The sequence below is a fragment of the Urocitellus parryii genome, chromosome X (assembly GCF_045843805.1).
Source record: "Urocitellus parryii isolate mUroPar1 chromosome X, mUroPar1.hap1, whole genome shotgun sequence".
Classification (NCBI taxonomy): domain Eukaryota; kingdom Metazoa; phylum Chordata; class Mammalia; order Rodentia; family Sciuridae; genus Urocitellus; species Urocitellus parryii.
The window spans coordinates 98,058,550-98,075,433 of NC_135547.1; the positions used below are offsets into that span (position 1 = coordinate 98,058,550).

At 34.4% G+C, this 16,884-nt stretch overlaps 1 protein-coding gene across 7 annotated transcripts in view; it reads right to left on the reverse strand.

The window, feature by feature from the left end:
* The window catches only part of Usp9x (ubiquitin specific peptidase 9 X-linked), a 135,301-nt gene that overhangs the window by 41,702 nt on the left and 76,715 nt on the right, over window positions 1-16,884 (reverse strand). For all 7 annotated transcript variants that reach the window (XM_026387563.2, XM_026387561.2, XM_026387564.2 and 4 more), the window contains 7 exons: window positions 12,934-13,021; window positions 10,076-10,418; window positions 8,361-8,456; window positions 7,310-7,521; window positions 5,949-6,189; window positions 5,480-5,629; window positions 4,386-4,506 (listed from right to left, as the gene is read on the reverse strand). In XM_026387563.2, the coding sequence (XP_026243348.1) occupies window positions 4,386-4,506; window positions 5,480-5,629; window positions 5,949-6,189; window positions 7,310-7,521; window positions 8,361-8,456; window positions 10,076-10,418; window positions 12,934-13,021 (1,251 nt within the window). The remainder of the gene's footprint in view (window positions 1-4,385; window positions 4,507-5,479; window positions 5,630-5,948; window positions 6,190-7,309; window positions 7,522-8,360; window positions 8,457-10,075; window positions 10,419-12,933; window positions 13,022-16,884) is intronic.

Sequence of the window (16,884 nt, forward strand, 5' to 3'; positions counted from 1 at the left end):
GGTGCTAGGGATGTGGCTCAGTGATTAAGTGTCCCTGGGTTCAATTCCTGGTACCAAAAAAACCAAACCAACCAAAACTAGCTTGCTTCACTGAGAAAGACATGGTGGTACACAGGAAACATTCCTAAAATTTTTAGCCAACATTAATAATGCAAATGTTTACCTTAAAATAAGAACTTTGAATTTTTTCTATAGTTGTGTAATTAAAATTTTTTGAGTTTCTTCTAAATTACAGTGAAGAGAGTTAAATAAAACAATAATTCCACTATACAATTAGGCATTTGCTACCAAATTTAAGAATAATTAATCAGGGGAATTCTGTCTCTCCTCACTTGAATACATTCTTTTTTTTTTTTTTTTTTTAAGAGAGAGAAAGAGAATTTTTTTAATATTTATTTTTTTAGTTTTCGGCGTATACAACATCTTTGTATGTGGTGCTGAGGATCGAACCAGGGCTGCACGCATGCCAGGTGAGCGCACTACCGCTTGAGCCACGTCCACAGCCCTACATCTTATTCTTAATGCTTGGGGGCGGAGGGAAGAAAGAAAAAATAGTTAATTACCTTTAGAAAGTACTTTGATAAAGTTCTTTCTAAGTAACTGCCCTATAATTTAAAAAATTGCTCGATAAATTACTAACTACTTTTTTCCTACAGAAAATTAATAGTAAATAATACGTTAGTAAATTAAGTAATCATAAGTTAAGTAATCATTTAATATGTGTGCATATATGCATATATTTTTCCCACATTTTTACTGGTGCATTATAGTTGTACTTATTCATGGGATGTGTTATGTATTATTACGTGCATTAATTAGTTCAAAGAGCTTATAACAGACTTTGACATATTTTAAAATATTAGCTGCCCGAACGAAGCTTCTATAAAAAAAGCAACTTATTCTGCCTGGTAAATAAACAATTTAATCACTCAATAACAAGCAAGTGTCTTTTTCTGCTGCACACAAAGGACACCGGAGTTAACTCTAGTTTAGATCATAAGACATCAAATTATAAAGAATACAGAAGCTCCAAGTTGAACAGCAAATCACAGTAGAGGCCCACTTTACTTCAGGCAATGATCTGCAAATACCTAAGACATAAAGTCAATTACTAGGACATGCATGCTATGTTTATAGCAGCATAATTCACAATATCCAAGCTATTTAATCAACCTAGGTGTCCATCAATGAATGGATAAAGGAAATGTGGTATATTATACACAACGGAGTTTTATTCAGCCGTAAGGAAAAATGAAATTTATGTCATTTTCAGGAAAATTTAAATAAGTCAAACTGAGGTGGTCAAAGGTTATGTATTTTCTGTCACATGTGGAAGCTAGAGAAGAAAAAGTAAAAGATGGGGATGGATCATGTGAAAATCAATGGAAGATCATTAATTAAGGAAAGGGACTAAGTGGCTGGAGGTGGGAAGGGAGGGGGAAAGTGCTGGGGAGAGATATTGGCCAAATTATATTGTTTTACTGTGTATTATGTGCATGTAATAATACATAAAACATCCCATGAATAAGTACAACTATAATGCACCAATAAAAACGTGGGGAAAATATATGCATATATGCACACATATTAAATGATTACTTAAATGTTACACAGCTGATTATCATCTGAAAAAAGCATCTTCGCAAAATTTCTGAGACTCCTGAAAAGAGCTCACTCTCGCCATCTGGTGGCACTAAACTCAAATCACAAGACCAAGGATTCTATAGCAGTTTTGTATTTTATAATGTCAGAAGGTTGAATTTGGATATATAATGCTACAACTATTACTGAGACATTAATGAATGAAATAATACAAATTTTATACAATAAAACAGATCAGGATTAAATAAAATTTAGGTAAGTGTTATCTGAGAGGCTAATTTGTGAAGTGACTTGTCTCACTAATCAGAAAGTAAGATGAGAAAGCCAATAAGGTGGTTACTAAGGCAGTAATAGAAGCATAAGACAGTTTTTTAAAAACTATCACGGTCACTCAGTGGTCAACGCCCCACACCCGCTTCAATCTCCAGTACCAATAAAATATAGTTGGTATATTGTCTGGAAAGCTATGGATGAATATTCCTTGTAATATCTCCCTAGAAAGGAGATCAACTTTGAACCGATGACCATTTTCTTGGCTGGAAAAAAAAAATCCATTCATTTGAGAAAAAGCACCATCCTAAATTGGTGGTAATGTAGGGAGGATGATTTATATATATAGATATATCTTCTCAAAAGTTTTGTATTTCTATTTTTTTGATTTAATATAAAGATATAAGGGCACAGGACAGAATTATTTACAGGGTAATTATCCTAGAATATAAAAATAAACTCAGAAGAACATAAAAACGAGAGGAAGCAACACTAGAAAGCTGTTGACAAAGTGCTACCTTATAATATACAATGCCAGTTAACAGATGGAAAAGGAATGATGAAGTGAAAATAATTCTGCAATCATGATAAAAACTGATTTACATCATAATCACAGTAAATAAGGCGAAAATTTCATCAGGAAAAGTTAGGCAATGTCTCAAAACATCTTCCCACAAAAGGAAAAAATATTAACTTCAGAGGAGAAACCCAGCAACTAAGTAAATCTGGGTTAATGTAACCAAAAGGACACAGTGTCTCCTGTTGTGATGCCCTGAGATAAACAAGGCATCAATGTAAGTTGTACTGTGTGGAAAAAAAATATACAACCTGTATAAAATCATGAAGATTTTTGAGATAGTCAACACCACAATTGATCTGTACTTTTCGAACACATCAAGGTGATGAAAGTAATAGTGAGGTGCTTTTTTGAATTAAGAAACAGTGCAAGGGGAGGAGAGAGTCTATACACAGAGGTAGCCCAGCATGAAGATTTAACTCAAGCGATGTCAGGACAATGACCATTGAGTGGAGTGAGGCCCAGGATTGAGAGTATAGTCCTGCACACAGAAACGGGTGGTGGTGATGACTTGTTACATGAGGAGGATAGATTAAATAGGAAAATATGTTAAAGGACAACTACCAGACATTTCACAAATACAGAAAGATAGAAAATTAGAATGAACCTGTCACAGGTGACAACTGGAGGAACTGACATGATCCCATGGTTTTAAAATAAATATACACACACATACACTATATGTATGTGTACAAGGACCCATAGGTCCTTGGAGAAATGGCAGATTCTAGACTAGGGTTACAAAATACAGGTTGTCAACCTGAATTATCTTGAGCCAACAAGAACACAAGTGCTCAAAAACTGATGAGAACAAATTAAAAGAAACCAGCTTGAAGAGGTTTCTACTGACCAAATTAGAGATAATCTGAGCATTCAAGTAAATGTCAAGTAACAGATTATAATCCTTTGAATGTAACAGGAAACCATGAGTTCATACAGATATAAATGCATTAAAAAAAGCCCAATGAGAAAAAGTATAAACAGATTCAAGGTATCTCAAAATACTTTACTACAAAGGGAAAAGAATAATTTTTCGAGCAGAGAAGGAAAAAACTCAAGTGCTTACAGAGATCATCAGGAGTAAAGGGAGAAACTGAAATCACATAACATCAGAAAGAACACATGGAGAAGAACAGAACATCACTTCTGTGGTATTCCCAAAGACTCAAATTGAAAGCTGTGTATGGAAGGCAAAGAACCGCCAAATGAGGAAGATGAGGAGGAAGAGGAAAAGGACAACAGCACAGTTGATGGATTATATAATGAACAATAATGGAAAATTATTTGAAAGATTCAAGAAGGTATATGGGAAGAATTAAAGAGATATTTAAACAAATTGGGGAGGATGTAGGAGTAAGAATTTTCATCTACAAAGTGGACAATCAGTATACATCTAAAAGTCACAAAGAACCAGTGGTAAGAGGATATTATTTACAGATATAATGGTACATACATATGTAAGAATAAAAGTTCAAGTTGAAAGTGATTGTTTCTAGGGAATAAAGAAGTAACAATACTGTTGGTGACAAATGATCTACATAACAAGACATATGAAAGCAAATGTTATCTATAAAAGGCCTCAGAGTAAATATTTAAGGCTTGTGGGTCACAATTACTAAGCTTTGCTATTGCAAAACAAAAGTATCAAAAGACAGTGAATCTTTGAGTGTGGCTACATACCAATGTAATTTTGATTATCTACGTTAAAATTTAAATTTCATGGATCACAAAATAGTATTCTTTTGCATTTTTTTAAAAAGAAATTTAAAAATTTAGAAACCATCTTAAGGTATTTGGTTATAAAAAAAAAAAAAAAGGTATTAGGCTGCATTTGGCTTGTGTTTATCAACCCTTAAGTTGTGGTCCATTCAGAACGAATTTGCAAACATACCCCTTTTGTTCAGCATGTACATTATCATCATTTAAACATTCTTACCTGGTGGCATAAGTTTCATAAGCACTCTTGCTCCATCTCTAAGAGGTGGCATGTTTAGGCTACTACCCAAGTCTGCAACTTGCCAAAGGAAAGAGATGTATCTAGGATGCAGTGACATTATCTAGAATACAAAATATATGAATTACCTGTAAATCATCCCCCACAAAAAACATAATCCAAAGAAGTTAAACTCCATAATTTGTTCATCTCATGTCTACTCTGATATACTTAGCTTTTGGCATCTTCTCACCTTTACTAATCCTTCCTGATACAGACTGAACACCTTATCTAAGACACTTCCAGTAACTTCTTTGTGATGGCTCTTTTACTGTTCTATTAAATTTCTCCCACATACACAACTTAAAACTCTGGACATACAAAAGGATACTATTCGCACTACTCAATTCCTAATCAAACTGCTGCTGGGAACCAAATTCTTCTGACACTGGAATAGCTGGTGTTACTGTAGTCATTAAGATTTTTGTGGAGAGGGGACAAAGGAGATGTCAAGAAAGGGAGAAATAACTGCTTCTATGGAGGATATTCTGCTGACAATCTAAGAAGATTACAGATATTTTCCTACATAAACAGTTTTAAATAAAGGACCCATTTTATTCTGGTACTGGGGGATTGAACTCAGAGGCACTAGGCCACTGAGGCACAACCCCAGCCCTATTTTGTATTTCATTTAGAGACAGGGTCTCACTGAGTGGCTTAGTGCCTTCCTTTTGCTGAGGCAGGCTTCAAACTCATAATCCTCCTGCCTCAGCCTCTAAAGTTGCTGGGATTACAGGCATGCACCACAACACCTGGTGACAATGATTTTTTTTGAAATTTATATATTTGAGTATTATAATTAGGCTCTAATAGATTACTTCAATGTAAACACCATATGTACCTATAGGGAAATTGTTTTACACTTCAACTGAGTTACAATCACCATTTAGAGCAATCCATTCTAACCTTAATGGTCAATAGTTGATAACTATTGTAAACTCAAGAAAAAACAACTATTTTGTATACTTCTTTATTCTCAAGATTCTAGCTAGCACAATGTCTTATACACACAGTATGTGACAACTGCATCTACTCACCACTCCGGGCAAACAACTTTCCACTTCTGGATTGGGACCATCACTGTAATGGTTACCGTGATTTCCAGGAGATCCAGTTGAGGAATCAGAAGAGCTATCAGGGCTTGAAGGCATATTGGAACTTATTTGTGTAAGTTTGGCTGTAATCAGCTGAAAAGGACATAATGTATTAGTATCAAAGACAAGGAAAAATATTTACACAAAACCCAACTCAGAACCTAGTGACATACCAAGAAAACACCCTAAAATGACATGCTATACTTTTAGAAATTTTTAAAAATATTACCTTATTCTTTTATTCTGATATTTTGTAGGTGTCAGTATGCCTGTTTTAGTTAGCAGTATAAGCCCAAACACCTAACACAGCCTTATGCATAACAAATAAAAAGCATTTCTTGAACGAATTAATAAATAATCTCAGGTTTAGTTTTATCAAAAAAAAATTAGCAAGTATACATACTTTACTTACCGATTTATCTTTAAGGTTTAATTGTCCAATCAACTTCCTATCATCTCCAGGATCTATTAGCTCACCGCCCACAAACAGCTCAATTTTTGTATGGGCTACATTGGCTTTAATGCGATTGAGAATACATCGTCGAACTGAACCAATTGTATCATTTGTATGAGACCATACCTCCAGGTCATCTACCTGTCTGCCCTGGTTTGGAAATCGAACTACAAAAGAGAGGTGTTTGCCACGGAAAGCTCTGTGGGGGGGAAAAAAAACATTATCATATTCAGCAGTCTTTCAAATCCAGTGGCCAAGAAAATAAAGCTAGGAATTTAACACTGAGTATTTTCTTATTAAATAAGGGGAAGTGAATTAAAGATACTTATTTTTAGTATCCTCAGAATGAAAAATGATCGCTCCTTTTAACTACAAGTAACTTCAAAACACAACATGTTCGTTAATTTTCTACCTACAGTTGCTGAAAATGATGGATATGACTCAAGGAAATTAAGACAGTGACAGAAAAATTCACTTATTTTTATGCTATAAAAGCCAATTAAGACTTTATAAATGTGAAATGTAAACTTTACCTTGAGAACATCAACAAAAATGCTAATATATATTTTCCCTGAAAAACTCTAAATATAAAAATTCACCCCAAAATGATATTTATGTTAGCATATTACCTTCTTTTAGTTAAGATACAAAATACAAATCATACTAAAGGAGTAACTTTATCTAATTCTTAAAAGGCAAAAAAAGATGACACTTTATATAAATGGCATTTAAATTACTAAATGATGAAACCTTAAGAAAAATGTTACTTAGCCCATATGAAATTCTTTTTTTCATTTTTTTAAAAATATATTTTAGTTGTCAATGGACCTTTATTTATTTATATGTGGTGCTGAGAATCAAACCCAGTGCCTCACATATGCTACGCAAGCGTTCAACCAGAGACACAACCCCAGCTGCTGAAAATATTATATTTCTTCTTATATTAGCTATCTATAATGGCAGCTTAAAAAAGTTCTAATTACTCCCCAATCTGACTAAGCTATTATTTTTAACAGTTAAAAAGGCCACTATTGCAAACATTCTGTATGATACGAATAACTCAGTTTTTCTGTTTTGCTATGTTGCCCAGGTTGGCCTTGAATTCAGGATTCTCCTGCGCTAGCTTCCCGAGTCGCTGGGACTACAGGTATGCATCATCACACCTGGCACAAATAATGTTTTTAATGGACAAGACACTAATATTTTGTAAAAAGATTAATTTCCTCACTCTTTTTACCTGTATTGTCTTTTTCAATCATATGATTAGGAAAATGCCCAATAATTAAGAATTAGCACTAGTTGATCAGTTATTCACAAACCTTGACATAGGTAGAATTGTTCTTTCCTCATGATAATCACTGTCACATTCATTTATATATTCTCTTAAAACAGTTAATACTCGAACCATTCGAACTGCTTCTTGTCTTGCACAATTAATACTGTCTTTGTCACCGTCCAAAACACACAACGTGTCATAAGAAGCTTTCAAGCGATCAAAGCAAGACTGAATGAAGTCTTCGTGGATCACCACCTACAAATAATGGGCCAAATAAAGATAGTTCAAGTTGCTCTAAGATGGAAAAATTAAGCATATAATATTAACTTAATTAGAGATGACAATGGCTAATTTAAAGGTAGCTCTCAATGAGACTCGGTCTATAGTAATAAAAAAACACATCAAGGTTTCTCTTTTCTGTTTTTTTAAGGAAGCTAGTGTTAATGGAAATTACTAGGATAAAGTAGGTTTCCAAAATGAACTTTAAAAGATTAGGTACTAGTATCAAAACAAATTCAGTAAATCTCTTTGCCATTTCAACAGATGATTAATAATCATATTCAAACAAATTAAGCCAGCCATGTATGTCAAGATTCACTTATGATATTTTGTTTAACAGAAATATGAACTTTTTACCAATATTTTGATAAGAGCTGGAACAAAACAATTTCTAGTTAATTCTGAATAAAAGAATAAAATTCTTGGGGCTGGGGCTCAGTGGTAGAGCATTTGCTTAGCATGTTCGAGGTGCTGGGTTCAAGCCTCAGCACCACATAAAAATAAATAAAAGTATTGTGTCCAACTGCAACTAAAAAAAGAAAGCATAAAATTCTTATAGGACACAGAGTGCCAAGTGTTACCAACTGGTACTCTAATATGTGGGAATTTGTTTTGTTTATTTATTTTGCTTGTGGTACTGGGGATTGAACCCAGGGCCTTGGCCATGCACAGCAGTTGAGAAGGGGTCTCACTACATTGCCCAAGTTGATCTGGAACTTGCAATCCTCCTGCTTCGGCCTCTCAAATGGCTGGGATTACAGTCACATGCCACTGTGTTTGGTGTATGTGGATGTTTTAAGCACACAGATTCTTACCTGATTAACTTGTAGCCTTGGACCAAGGTTTGTGTATATCTCTTTCAGTAGATCTATAGCTCTGCTGGCAATATCATCATTACTCTGAATCACAACCTAGGTTCAAAAAGATTGAAATGTTAATTCTCAAGACATGTTTAGTTGATCATATGCTCAATTATTTTTAATATACTCTTCAAAAATTAATATTTAACTATAATCTGACTTTAATAATCAAGTGAAACTGGTACAAATAGACCAAAAGAATAAATGAAAAAATTTAGTCTTTGAATAAAGAAAACTATTTAAGAATGAGACATTTTACTTAAGATAAAATAATCTTTGACCATTATTATTTAACCCTATAATTTTAACATCTTATTAACCAAGTTGTAAGGCATTACAGGAGGAATTCAAATTAGTTGAAAGGAAGAAACAGAATAGTGAAATAGTTTAGCATACTCTCCTTCCACTCCCAGTTTCTAGAAAGCTTTATCACCCATCTAATTACACTAGTGGTTTTCAAACTATGTTCAGAACCCAAGAGGGCTTAAAGGAGGTGTTTCAGTGCTGACCACTCTAAGAGGCTTGGGGACATCAAACAACAACAAAAAGTACAGGATTTCTTTGTTTGATTAGATTTACATTTTGGATTATTACGTGAATTTTGATTTTTAAAATCCATTTCCGCTGTTAAATTTTAGTATGTGCTAAGGATCCCCACTAACCTTTTCTGCTGCTACAAAAAAGCTGAGAACACTTTCTTAAAATTTTTTTAAATACTCGTATACCACACTAAACATCTTAGTCTACCTATGGTTTGTAGAACATTATTTCATAGAAATCTAAGAAAACGATATAAAGTGCTGTATTAACAGGTCAGATTTAGTTTTTTTTAAATTTTATTTTTTAGTTGTAGTTGGACATAATACCTTGATTTTATTTATTTATTTTTATGTGAGGATCGAAACCAGGGCCTTGCACGTGCTAGGTGAGCACTCTACCGCTAAGCCACAACCCTGTCCCTGATTTATGTATTTTTTTTGTGTATGGGTTTGGGGATTCAACCCAGAAACCATAATTGAATTACATCCCAAGCTCTTTTTGTTTTAATTTTGAAATAGGATCTCATGTTGAACTTATAATTGTCTTGCCTCCCAGTTGCTGGGATTATTAAGTGTGTACCACTGTACCTGGCAATAGGTCAGCTTTTTAAAGATAGGAATAATATAAATACTATAAAAGATGGAAAGATTAGCCTTAAATAGATATTATACTTCCCTAAGTATTTACCAATATAAGTTTAACAGTGCCCATAAAGTACACACTCATAATCCTGTCTATAAAGTCTTCTTTTCTGTCCTCTGTTTTAGTGTCAAACGTATAATGAACTAAAATTAATAATGAAGGAAGATCTACAATGAATGAAACTGGGGTGGAGTGGATTAACTTCCATGGGGAAATTCATTAAAGATTTGTATGGTTAGTATACTCCTACACATAAATAAACACGAAATTTCAAGCCAGACAACAGGAACACCAGTGGCAGAATGAGGGAGATGGAAAGAAAGAATACAGAAAAAAACTCTCAAATGACAAAAGATACAGTAAGATCAAGATGAACCACTACCATCCCAGAAGCCTGGGCTATACATCAGAGCAGAATACATACATATCTATATGTAACTTTATAATTCCTACAGATAATGTTTACAGAGTTCCTACTTTTGACTTACCCTCCAAAGATAGTCTAATCCTATCAACTCCAAATCATCCATCATATAGGCTCTCCTTTTTGCTACTAGTTTTCCTTCTCGACAATTCACAGCTTTGAAGAATCGCTCAAAACATTTCATTCCATTTTCAGTTAATAGGGAAGGATCAAGCTGAAGCACATTACTTTCAAAGAAGTCCTTATTAATATCAGGATCTAAGTCTGGTTCATCCCCCATCAATTTGGAATACCACTTAAAACAGGCTTCACGATCACAAAGGTAAACTGCATTCTCAGCTAAGCATTTCCATATTTGTTTTGCCTGAGGAGCACATAGCCACAGTTGGCCATCCTTCAATAAAAATCTTGGAAAAACAAAAAATTGGCAATTAGATTTACATAATTTTTACCCTGAAAGGCAATCTATCCGTATATGTATGAAATAATACATTTATCACAATTATTTTTTTTAACTACAGATAAAAAGATGTCAGTTCTTTCACAGGAACCTATTTCTCAAATTTTATCTAGTACTAAAAAAAAAAAAAAAAAAAAAAATACTAGACAGGAATTCATTCAACACGTCTGTACAAGGCACCCAGTATAAGCCCTATGGAACTTCACTAAATGATTATAAAGAAAACCTTCATTCCTTGAATTGAAATAGGTCAGTCTGTGAAACCAGCCATTTTCTAAGTATATTCAATCAACAATTTGAGTTTAAAATAATGAAGATTTGGCATTGTTTAAATGGCATCACTGGGAAATGAGATATTCATAGCTCATTAATATTTATGGGTCAAAATTACTTCCATTTTTATACTTTCTGATGACCTAGTAGTCATCATTTGTTACCTGGTCACACTGAACACAATAACACGTATGACTTAAACAATGGTCAATAATCAATAGGATGCCTATCAATCATTTGGTGGTCCTCTCTAGGGTCTTTTAGTTTTCTAACTATTGGATTGGTCATTAAGAACAGACAGTAACCAAGGTGAATTCTGCTATAAATAGTCCTTTTTGGTAAAGCTTTCTAATTTCCTTTGGGATCCATTAACCCACCCTGTTCTGCCATGTGTATGAGACAGGGAACACCTCACTTTATTCTGAGTAATGTAACAATAATGTACCATAATGGTAGCCACATGCCCAATGAGAGTAAGGTGCATTTACTTAAATGTTAGGAGGTTCCTTTTTCTTTTCAAATCATTTTTGGATCTCAAATTAAGGCTTTTGATATTTTCACAGAACACACTTCTACCTAACCCTGAGAACCTCTACTTTATAGATCAAAAAAATGGAGGTCCAATGTGGAAAAAATACAGTTGCTTTCAAAGTGTATTTAATTTTGTTTTCTAAAGACAACAGCAGAAACCTTTTTTCAAGTGAAAATAACTTTTAGAAATCTGATACAAAAGCAGAGCTGTTCCAATTCTTAGGAGAGGTAAAGAAAGGAATGAGAAATGGGGTTGAAACTTCTCTCGCTTATTTTAAAAAATTTTCACAGAATCTACTCAGAAGTCCTAAAACTCCAAGTCTGAAAAATTACTCATCTAATAGGAAGAACACAGACCTGTGGAGAAGTGTAATTCTATCCCATACTGTCTATGTGATTTCAAAAAAGCTACTCTGAGTCATCTGAATCTTGTTTTTTTCCGGATATCACCTAGCCTCACACTATGCTATGAGGTGTAAGGTGTTTAACACAGGCCAAATACACAGCAGCCATTAATTTGGTTCCTTTGCTTTAAATCTGTTGTTACAAGTCACACAGGTAAGTACTAATAAGTAGGAGTCACAACAGGTCCCCCTGATCTTGATCTTAGAGAAAACAGGGTTACAACTGCTTTTCTGTTCTAGTAAGCCAAAGGGATACAAGATACACCAATCATTAATGACGACTCACTATTGCAGTGATTCTAAATCTGGGAAGCAGACACCTATATGTGAGTGGTGAAAAAACAAATTTAAAAACTCCCCCTAAAACTACTTCACATTAAACAAATGCCAAATTTAAAATCTGGTTGAGTTTTTCTTAAGTCTAAATCATTCTGTAATTACTTAAAAATAAAGAAACAAAGTTCAATAAATAGAAGTCCCTAATTAACAAACCCCAGGAAGATACTCTCTCTAGAACTTGTAACAAAATAATAAATGTGATAGATTTTCTAAAGTACATAATTTGGGCATTTTTAGCACACTTATTATAAGAAAAAAATTCTGCTATATAATGTGTTTTATTTAATCCTTTAAGATACATCAAAAATTTTAACCACAAAGATATTTTTGATATTTTTCAAATTTTCAAATGTATAATCATTAAAAGCTCAATCACCAAGAAAATACAGTTTTGGGCATTTCACTTAGTAGAATAAACCTTATTTTCCTCATCCTAATTAGAAATCATGTTTCTAATGTGACCCCAGATTGCCCTTGCCAGGCATCGTCAAGATAAACAAGGCACTAAAGGACTAAAACTACCTTTATTAGGCGCTGGCCCAGCAACCTTTTGTCTCAACTTTCTTGGTGTCTATAATATCACAGAGATAGGTGTGGTTCTCTGTCCAGTTGTGTGAAAATATGGAAATCTATGCTTTAAAAATAAAAATAATTCCCACAATGAATATGAGAAGTCTACTCTAAAAAGCTTAAAATGTGTTTTCTTTAAATACTGCAAGAAAGTCACAACTCAGCCATTAATTTTAGAGTATTCAGTAACAAAAATAAGGAGATGTTGTATGTCTTTTAGGCAATGATTTTCACCTTAAAAAAAAAAAAAGTGGTAAGGGGAAAAGACCACCCAATGAAGATGTAGCTGTATCTCTACATTTCTTATCCATGTCTTAGAAAACAATGGAATTATATAAAACAAACCTAAGGAAGTTAAGCCGTTCTTGGACTTCTTGAACATGACTATATCTACTTCCCAGCCTCACAGTTTGTGGGTCATAGTCTTCATGGTCTGCAAATTAAGAAAAATCATGCATTATACACATGGATACTCATATCAATTATTTCTATCAAAGAAATTTTCAATTAAAAAAACTCATTAATCTGTTAACATTAGAAAGCAACTTGAAATCTACTTATAAGTGGTAGTTTTGAGTATTAAACATCTCCTTTTTGGTCCCCATGAAAAAGAAACTTTCCATTCCTTTTACATGATCAAGAGAGATAAGGATCGGTTAACACCAGGAATTCTTCAGCATAACCCTTAAACTATACAATGAAGCAATTTATTATAGGCTAACACTCATCTGAGGGGTACGTAAAAACAGGCAACCAAGACAAAATATATTTTTTATTCAATTTAGTACCCATTATACTGAAATCTGTCTTTGCAGAAAAAAAAGGAAAAACTTCAGTATAATAAACAAATCACATTACTAATTTATAATTGGGAGGACAGGGTAACACAACATGCTACACTACATGACCAACTTATCATACCACCAATACCATGTCATGGATGTCGCTTCCCTTTAACATTAAATACAGATATGGCTATACTAGATTCTGGACTTCAGAGTATGTGTGCAGTACTGCCAAAGAATTCCAAATGCATGGTGCCCTTTGGAAATAGTATAGGTAATCAATGTCTTCAAAGAGAGTGAAGTTTCTTCTCTAAACAACAGCTGGATGTGCTGTAATAACAGGACATTTACAATGTTGTGGAAATATTGTTTTTGACGCTTTGGTGATGAAAGAAGCTCCATGTATTATGACTGCTTTCTACCTGCGAAAATATTATTAGCTGCCAACAGTCCTAAATACGTGTTATCTAATTCCAGAAAAGTCAATTTCATTAGGGCTCAGAACTTAAAGCACTATGTCAAGAAAATGGATAGAAAATCAAATCCTATTCTGTCACATAAAAATTTTCGTTTTATAGCACTAGACTGAGAAGTACTCTGACAAATGCTGGATTTCAAAAATCCACCAATTTAAATACCTTCCCCCACCACCTTAATATTGGGAATTCATGAACAGTTGTATTTTTGGCAAGTTCTGTTTTTAAGGGTAAACTTTTTAATAATTTCAAGCAAGTTTTAGAAATATAAGAATTTCCTTATAATCTTTATCCGTATTCACCTATTATTTATATTTTGCTCCATTTGCTTCATTAGGTGCCATGTACACTCAACATGTATACTAAACTATTTGACAGTGAACTGGAGACCTGTCCTTTTACTCCAAAATATCTCAGCTCTTCCAAATAACAAGGAACTGAACACTAATAAAACACTATCATCTAGATTTCTCAACTGCACACTATTGATATTTTAGGCTGGACACTTTGTTGTATGGGACTGTCCTGTGCACTATAAAATGTTTAGTAGCATTTCTGGCCTCCACCCACAAAGATTGGGTAGATTTGCTTCTACCCAAAGTTAAGAACTATCAAAAAAGAGCTCACCCCACGAAAGTAACACTAAGGCACATCCTGTCACTTGTGGCAACACTTAACAAAGCTACCATTCGCTACATGGTCATCAAAATGGTTTCTACTAGGTTTCTCCACTGCAAAGTCATCATTTTTACTAATTTGCTTTAGCAAGCAACCTCTGCTCTTCTAAATTTAATTACCAACCATAGACAAAGGATAGAATTCAAGAGTCAATGAAAGCTAAAAATCATCAAGAAGTAAGAAGGTCCCACTGTGCTAATTAAGAAGGATGAAGATGCCTTCTCACTACAGAGAAGCTTCCAGACAACGTAAACAAAAACACGATCTGGTTGATTTTGTTGTAAACATTCTGATGCTAATACCTTGATTCATTAATAGTCACATAAAGAGGATGATCCATTTTTGACAGGTTGCCAGAGGTGGCGGATAACCCATTGAAAACGGGAGGAGTAATGACATGAGATCAAATTAAGTCAGGTGTCTTTGAAAATCGGTGGGAAACAGTGGTGAATCATGGCTGAGACAATATAAATTGTCTCGTGTCCTCATAAATAGCAAGTTGTCTAGGACCCATTTGAAATGTGACTCAAATACCATAAAAATCCACCAATTTAAAGCACACGATTCAATTTTTTGAGCTGTATATTCACCATCACTGTCTGCCCATTTTTACCTACCTCCCAACCCTTTGTCTGTTTGAAACAGTTCATACAAAAGTAATCAATGCAACACCTAGTGTTTTCTTATTGGCTTTTGTCCACTTGGCATGTTTTCAAAGTTCATACATGTTGTATCATATATTCTTTTTAAATGCTGAATAGTATATATACATTGTATTTATTCATTCCTCAAATATTAGACACTTTGGGGGTTTCCACTTTTTGGCTATTATGAACAATATTGCTACGAACATTCACGTACACACATTTGCATGAATTTGTAACCATCTCACTTGAGTATATAACTGGAAACAGATCATAAGCTTTAACATTTTGAGCAACTGCCAACATGTTTAACAAGGTGGCTGCACAACTTTGCAACTCCACAAGCCATGTATGAAGCCTTCAATTTCTCTGCATCCTCACCAACACTTGCTGCTATCTTGTCATTCTAGTAGGGGCAAAACAGCTTATATTAGTATGGTTTTGATTTGCATGTCCTGAATAACTGATGATACTAAACTGCTTCTCTTTTCAGATCCTTTGCCCACTTCTTAATAATTAGGTTGTCCTTTAATTGTCAAGTAATAAAAGTTCTGTATATAATCAAGATACAAGTCCCTCACTAGACGTGATTGGTAAATATTGTCTCCTATTTTTCCTCACATTGTCTCTTCATTTTCTTGATGCTGCTTTCACTTGTAGCAGGTAATTTTGAGAGACTCATGTAGTTCAATTTACCACCCTTCCTTTTTGCTTTTTTTGGCTGAATCACTTCGCTTTCCCTAACCCAAGGTCATATAAATGCATAACTATTTCTTCTAATAGCACTATACCTTTAGCTGTTACTTTTGGGTCTAGGATTCATTTTGAATTAATTTTTAACATATGGTATGAGGCAAAAAGACCCAACTACAGTCTTTTAGATGTGAATATCCAATTGTTTCAAAAACCTTTGTTAAAAAAAAAGGGGGGGGCCTGTTCATTTTCCGCTGTTAGGTTTGGCACCCTTGTAAAATTCAATCATAAATGTGAGGGTTTATTTCTGGACTGTCAATTATACTTCACTGACAGATAACGTTTATCTTAGTGCCAGCACCACAATGTCTTATTGTTGCTTTGCAGTATGTTTTGAAACCAGGTAGTTAGAGTCTGCTAACTTTGGTTTTGAAATTTGTTTTATTTGAGCCCTTTGTGTTTAGAATCAGCTTTGTCAATTTCTGCAAGAAAATAAAGCAGGCTGCAATTTTTATACGGATCATGCTAAATCTGCAGATCATCTTGGGGACTATTGTCATCCTTTATTCCATTTCACGCTGCTATGACAGAATACCTGAGACTGGGTGATTTAGAGAGAACAGGGAGTTAATTACAGTTCCGGAGGCTGGGATGTGAAGTGTCCACAGCTGGTGAGGACCTTCTTGCTGGGTCATCTTATGGTGATAGGTAGGAGGGCCTACCTATCACCATAAGGGACCAAACAAGAGGTTTTTTTGTTGTTGTTGTTGTTTTTTGTACCTGGAATTGAACTCGGGCATACTCTACCACTGAGCCACATCCCCAGCCCTACTTTGTATTTTTGATTTAGAGACAGGGTCACTGAGTTGCTTAGTGCTTAGCAGTTGCTAAGGCTGGCTTCTGGCAATTCTCCTGCCTCAACTTCCCAAGCCGCTGGCATTACAGGTGTGTGCCACCACACCCGGCCAAACTAGCTCTTACAACAAGCACATTCTCCCAACATCCAACTTGCTTTCTTGA